This window comes from Engraulis encrasicolus, chromosome 23 (assembly GCF_034702125.1).
Source record: "Engraulis encrasicolus isolate BLACKSEA-1 chromosome 23, IST_EnEncr_1.0, whole genome shotgun sequence".
Taxonomy (NCBI): Eukaryota; Metazoa; Chordata; class Actinopteri; order Clupeiformes; family Engraulidae; genus Engraulis; species Engraulis encrasicolus.
The window spans coordinates 50,354,175-50,361,674 of NC_085879.1; the positions used below are offsets into that span (position 1 = coordinate 50,354,175).

Below are 7,500 nucleotides of genomic sequence, written 5' to 3' on the forward strand. Positions count from 1 at the left end.
TACAATTCATTTAATTTTGCTCACCCCGTATGTGATTCATTCTTGGTTATATATCATCTTGTTATAATTTTCAAAAAAATCTGCAAAAATCTATAATCGTGATTAATAATTGTGATTATGATTTTGACCAAAATAATCGTGATTATGATTTTGACTAAAATAATCGTGATTATGATTTTGACTAAAATAATCGTGATTATGATTTTGACTAAAATAATCGTGATTATGATTTTGACTAAAATAATCGTGATTATGATTTTGACTAAAATAATCGTGATTATGATTTTGACTAAAATAATCGTGATTATGATTTTTTTCCATAATCGTGCAGCCCTAATACATGGGCCCAGAGATGAGACTAAAAATGGCCTTAATAGAGCTCGAAAGTGACGTCACTTCCCCCGATTTCATGGGACCTCAACGGCGTTTTTAGCCGAAAATCGTAGCATGTAATCCAATGGCGGTGTTAAAATGGCATTTCGATCCCCTTCGAGTTGTGCCACGAGCTCCATATATGTTTTTTCTGATATTTTTGCTTAATTTTTCGTATGAACCCCTAAACTTTTTAGAAAGCTGTGTTTCTTCACATTTTTCATGCCGACGGCCTCGGAACAAAACATTGGGTAACACTTTATAATAAGTACCCCTTTTTAGGCATTACTTAAGGGTTAGTTAAGCCTTATTTTACCATTAGTTAACCCTTAGTGAATCACGAGTTAATCATTATGTAAGTATTATTTCTCATTTCCTAACTATTATCTACTACCGTTAGTAAATGGTTAGTGTGTGCTGATGTAACAGTTTGCTAAGCAAAGTTAAGCATGGAAAGGTTTTCACTTTAAAAGTTCCCCAGATATGCGGAAGTAGTGAGTTGTAACTTCTTGTTAATGCATAAGCAATGCCTAACAAATCATTTGTTAACGTTTTGTAAAGCATGGAAAGGTTTTCACTTTAGATCAGTTCCCCAGATATACTTAAGTAATGAGTTGTAACTCCTTGATAATGCATAAGCAATGCTTAACAAGTCATTTGTTAACGTTTTGGAAAGCATGGAAAGGTTTTCACTTCAAAAGTTCCCCAGATATGCGCAAGTAGTGAGTTGTAACTTCTTGTTAATGCATAAGCAATGCCTAACAAATCATTTGTTAACGTTTTGTAAAGCATGGAAAGGTTTTCACTTTAGATCAGTTCCCCAGATATACTTAAGTAATGAGTTGTAACTCCTTGATAATGCATAAGCAATGCTTATCAAGTCATTTGCTAATGTTTTGGAAAGCATGGAAAGGTTTTCACTTCAGAGACGTTCCCCAGATATAGGCCTACTTAAGTAGGCATGGAAAGATTTTCACAGAAAAAGTTCCCCAGATATGCGTTATTAATGCGTTGAAACTTCTCGATAATGCTTACGCAATGCTTATCAAGTCATTTGTTAACTTTTCGGAAAGCATGGAAAGGTTTTCACTTTAGAACAGTTCCCCAGATATAGCTAAGTGATGGATTATAAATCCTTGATAATGCATAAGCAATGCTTACCAAGTCCTTTGTTAGTGTTTCGGAAAGCATGGAAATGTTTTCACTTAAAAGGTTCCCCAGATATGCGTTAGTAATGCGTTGAAACTTCTTGGTAATGCATAAGCAATGCTTATCAAGTCATTCGTTAATGTGTTGTAAAGCCATAACAGGTTTTCACTTTAGATCAGTTCCCCAGATATACTTACTTAATGAGTTTTAACTCCTTGATAATGCATAAGCAATGCTTAAGAAGTCATTTGTTAACGTTTTTGGAAAGCATGGAAAGGTTTTCACTTTAGATCAGTTCCCCAGATATACTTAAGTAATGGTTCGTAATTCCTTGATAATGCATAAGCAACGCTTAACAAGTCATTTGTTAACGTCCAGAAACATCCATGAGGGGCAGTCACATGAGCCTCAACTTAGGCCTAGGCCTACTGTTTGCCATGCTACCAGTCATCACACACTAACCATTACAAAAGGGTTAAATAAGACTTCACTGATGCTAAAGCAAGACTTTACAAACCGTTACCATACATGCCTAATAGTACTTGTTAATGGTTAGGTGGTAGGAGACAACAAAGAGACAATGCTTTTTCATAAATAAAGGTGGGTTATCAGACATTTTAATGATGGTTTACTAATGCTTATCAGAAAGTTAAATCACCATAGACGAATGATTAATTAACAGTACTTAATAATTTCACAGAAATACATAATGACTGACTCGTGATTCACTAAGGGTTAACTAATGCTTAATTTTGTTTAGCGAGTAGTTACATCAGCACACACTAACCATTTACTAACGGTATTAGTTAATGGTTAAGAAATGAGAAATAACACATACATAACGACTTACTCGTGATTCACTAAGGGTCAATTAATGTTAAAAATAAGGATTAACTAAGGTTTAACTTTGCTTAGCGAACCGTTACATCAGCACACACTAACCATTTACTAACGGTAGTAGATAATAGTTAGGAAATGAGAAATAATACTTACATAATGATTAACTCGTGATTCACTAAGGGTTAACTAATGGTAAAATAAGGCTTAACTAACCCTTAAGTAATGCCTAAAAAGGGGTACTTATTATAAAGTGTTACCAAACATTGATACTTCTGCTTGAATAATCTTTATCTATCCTCTTAAACAGCATATTTGGAGCCCAGCGCATATAATGACTGAGATCAGAAGATATTTACTCGCTACCATGTTGTTAGATGGTCAACTGAGGTCCCGTGAAACGCGGAACTAAGGGGCGGGACTTTCGAGCTCTCTATCTTGTGACAAAACCTCATGCTCCAAATGTGTCCCGATTTAGACATATTGCATGTTAAATATGCAGCAACTACGACATGGGCGTAATTTTAGGGGGGGACGGTGGGGACATGTCCATACCACTTTTGAGATAAACATAGCTTGTCCCCACCACTTTGTCACAAATAAAATGCAAAAACAGCATATCCGGACAATTTGCCATTAAAATGTCACCACCACTTTTCGAGCCAAACCTACACCTCTGAACTACGATATCCAACCAAATACCAAATCTTTTTCAGGCCGTTTCCTCAGTTTCAACGATGGCATTGGCGCACTGCACTTTGCCTTTGTAGGGCAGTAGGCCCTGAAACACGTCTGACCACCACAGATATACTTACACATATACATATATAGGCCTCAGTGGTGTAGTCTACTTTTTCATGGGTATACTGTATATTTGAGCATTTTTTGAAGTGGGTATACTGTTTATATTTGTGCTATTCAAAACAATGGATCAATCAATTTTAAGTGAGAATACTGAAATCCCTGAAATTTAGAAGTGGGTGTACTGCGTGTACCGGCGTTCTACGTAGACTACACCACTGATAGGCCTACATGTGAATCTCAGTAATAAAACCGTGAAAATAGTATGTAAGTGCATTTGAATCATCTCCCCTGTTAAAGACAGCTAGAGTAAACACAAGGGCTTCTGGTATTACCACTTAATACAGTGGAACAAATCACTCCGGACTCTAATTCCAAATGAAATAAAATTACAAGAGAACAGGAGGGATGTGCTCCAGGGATGGTGTGTGTGTGTGTGTGTGTGTGTGTGTGCGTGCGGGGGTGTGTGTGTGTGTGGCTGGTTACTCACCGCTGGGTCGTTGCCCTCAGATCTGGAACAAATCGAGTCTCGAGTGCAGTGCAGCGAGTTTGGCCAAATCCCCCCTTCACCTGCTACGATAGAACCTATACGCCAGAGGGCGCTACATGCCCAAACTCGCCTGCTCAGGCGAAAAACGCAAGTCGCACAGTTTGGCCTCATCGGCACCCGTCTGTGGTGAAAACATGGCGTCGGATAGCGACAGTGAAGAGGACTTCGTAAGTTTTGGAACTCCTTTGGAGCCCTTGGAGGAAGGTAAAGATTCTTGCATGAGCTATTTGTCTTACTTAGATGTGCACTTTATTTCCCGTAAATGCTGGTTTGTTTAGTGCCGGCGGTTTTGTGATTTCGACACTGATTAGCTGCCTGCGATGCTAAGCTAACCTTGCTCTTTTGCAAGCTGGCATGCATCTACCCCTTTGGTCGATATAACTTTGTATTGTGTTGTCTGTAATTAAAACACGGCACATTTGCAGCTGTCTGTATGTAGTTACCTCAAAGTTCTCATCTGTTCCGCTGTGTTACGGCAGGCGGGAGACCTATGTAGTGAAGTGTGTTGCAAGTCACTGTTGACTGCTGCTGTCATCTGAGGTTGACGTCTGTCAATCTGAATCTCTCTCACACACACACACACACACACACACACACACACACACACACACACACACACACACACACACACACACACACACACACACACACACACACACACACACACACACACACACGTTAAATACTTTATTTATTCATGATATATACATAAGGACATAAATGTTACAGATACAACAATGCTCAGTCACAGTCCACCAATGCGCGTCTCAAATTAACAGTAGTTTTAAGGATACAAACAACACCTCCTTCTCCAAATATGACGGCTACCAATTTAATGGAGGATATTGAACAATGTTTGTCAATTTGCTGTGGCTTTGCTTTAGTAAAGCCAACCATTCTTAGACCCCTAGTGACAAGTCTACTCACACACACACACACACACACACACACACACACACACACACACACACACACACACACACACACACACACACACACACACACACACACACGTGCGCTTCTACACGTCTTACCTGTCAGCAGGGCCACTGACAGCCTTGTCTGGGCCCGGGACAAAGACATCTGAAAGGGCCCCAAACCCAATACAAACAATGTCATTAGTATCCAATTCTGGGCCCCCTCTCTCGCTGGGCCCGGGACAAGAGACCCCTTTGTCCCACTCCCTGTCGGCTTCCCTGCCTGTCAGTGTGTGATGATCAGGAAGGTGGAGAATGCGCACACATCAGTGGTACAGGTGCTGGACAAAATAAAGTAACTGAAGTAAATGATAGAAGTCCGCAACACTGTTAATGCTCCCAGTGATTTATTTGCACAACGTTTCGGACCTTCGTCCTTTTTCAAGTTGTGATGATCCTCCTGGTTACGTCTCTTCCTGTGTGTTCTGGTTCCTATTCCTAGATGAGCCGGCCCGTAAGCCCGTCCCCGTGCACGAGCAGACGGTGAAGGATGAGAAGGGCCGCTACAAGCGCTTCCACGGGGCCTTCACCGGGGGCTTCTCCGCAGGGTACTTCAACACCGTCGGAACCAAAGAAGGTAAATATGACACACGACACGACAGGCACAGCAAGAGTTTTAAGCTCAATAGTTTATGCTCACAAGCAACAGTGTAGGTTTGATTTGGAAAGTGGTGGGGACAAATTGTCCAGAGTTAAAGGACCAGTTCAGTCAATTTCAACATGCAGTTGTAATGCTAGTCTGGACTTGTCAGTACCTGAGGTTTTTTCCGAGTTCTTGGTCTTTGTAATGGGGGCAGCGCTTTGTTTACATTTCAAAAAAGCATTTTTATTTGTTCCCAAAAACAACCAAAAGGTTATACAACATCAGCAGACAACTAGCAAACAGCGGTATCTTTTGGAAAAATATTTGGGGTAGGCCTATGTTGATTTTAAAAATGTAAACAACACTGCCCCAATTAGAATAGCTCATATCTCGGAAAGGGCTGAGCCGAAAAATGTGGCATCACCGGGTACGGCCAAGTCAAGAGTAGCGTGAGCAATACAACAGCATATTGAAATGGACTGAACTGATCCTTGCCCAAAAATTTATGCTCTCAGGTAACGGTGCAGGTTTGTTTTGTGGTGGTGGGGACAAATTGTCCATCCAGGGTTAGTATTTATTTACGCAATATATTTGTTATAACGTGGTGGGGACACTTTCAGATAATCTCAGAAGTGGCATCCCCAAAATCCACCCCATAAACTGCTCACAAGTATATCCAGCTACTTGATGATCAATCCCTTGCTGATTCTGATGTTTTGCCTACTACTAATAATAAAGACTTGATGTAATAGCCAAAGTTTCACGTTTTCATATTTGGAATAGGATTTAGACTTAACTGGTTTCATGTGTAATATTTAGGCCTACGATGAATAATTGTGTGTGTGTGTGTGTGTGTGTGTGTGTGTGTGTGTGTGTGTGTGTGTGTGTGTGTGTGTGTGTGTGTGTGTGTGTGTGTGTGTGTGTGTGTGTGTGTGTGTGTCAGGATGGACTCCGTCTACATTTGTGTCGTCTCGACAACAGAAGGCGGAGAGACCGAGTGCTCGGCCTGAAGACTTTATGGACGAGGAGGTAGTCACGAGAGAGAGAGTTTGTGTGTGTGTGTGTGTGTGTGTGTGTGTGTGTGTGTGTGCACCTGTTTATGTGATATATGTGATGGATGTCTCTTGTAGTCACTTTGTGTATTCTGAATATCTGTAAAGCACATGTGCTTTCTAAAATCCAAAGGTTTTGTGTGTGTTTAAGATTCGGTGTGTGTTTGTACCTGTTACTTGTCATTAGAATATGTGTTTGGCAGTACTCCAGATTCCGTGCTGTATTTTTTGATGCCCAGAAGGGCTAAGGGGTGGTGTATGTTTTTTTTTGTGAATGTTGTGATTATTCCTGGTATGTATGTGTGTGTGTAGTATATACATAGTGCGTATGTGTATTGATGATGATGATTAGTGTGTGTGTGTGTGTGTGTGTGTGTGTGTGTGTGTGTGTGTGTGTGTGTGTGTGTGTGTGTGTGTGTGTGTGTGTGTGTGTGTGTGTGTGTGTTAATGTGTGTGTGTGTGTGTGTGTGTACAGGACCTGGGTGAGCATGGCATTGCTCCGCACCAGATCAGCACGACTGCTGAGTTTGCTTCGGGAGCGACTGATGACATCACAAAGAGAGCTCAAGCCATCCGAACACACAGCGCCCCCATCCCTGGAGACACGCTACTACAGGAACTGATCGCACCCGCCAGGTACACACACACACACACACACACACACACACACACACACACACACACACACACACACACACACACACACACACACACACACACACACACACACACACACACACACACACACACACACACCGCCCCCATCCCAGGAGATACGCTACTGCAGGACCTCATCACACCCGCAAGGTACACACACACACACCAGGAGATGCGCTACTGCAACTCCTCATCGTACTCGCAAGGCACACACACACACACACACACACACACACACACACACACACACACACACACACACACACACACACACACACACACACACACACACACACACACACACACACACACACACACACACCTGGATATACTCTACTGCAAAGGATAATTGAAAGCAACCGCCTCTAGAGACTGGGATGTGAACATGACTAAACCACCTCTTTGTGTTTGTGTGTGTGTGTGTGTGTGTGTGTGTGTGTGTGTGTGTGTGTGTGTGTATGATCTGTGTGTGTGTGTGTGTGTGTGTGTGTGTGTGTGTGTGTGTGTGTGTGTGTGTGTGTG

General features: G+C 41.5%; 1 protein-coding gene across 1 annotated transcript in view; it reads left to right on the forward strand.

Moving 5' to 3' along the window:
• Window positions 1–3,831: 3,831 nt before the first annotated feature.
• gpatch1 (G patch domain containing 1) overlaps window positions 3,832–7,500 on the forward strand; it is a 31,613-nt gene continuing 27,944 nt past the window's right edge. The window contains exons 1-4 of the mRNA XM_063190738.1: window positions 3,832–3,913; window positions 5,129–5,263; window positions 6,213–6,298; window positions 6,797–6,957. Of these exons, the coding sequence (XP_063046808.1) occupies window positions 3,844–3,913; window positions 5,129–5,263; window positions 6,213–6,298; window positions 6,797–6,957 (452 nt within the window). The 5' untranslated portion in view covers window positions 3,832–3,843. The remainder of the gene's footprint in view (window positions 3,914–5,128; window positions 5,264–6,212; window positions 6,299–6,796; window positions 6,958–7,500) is intronic.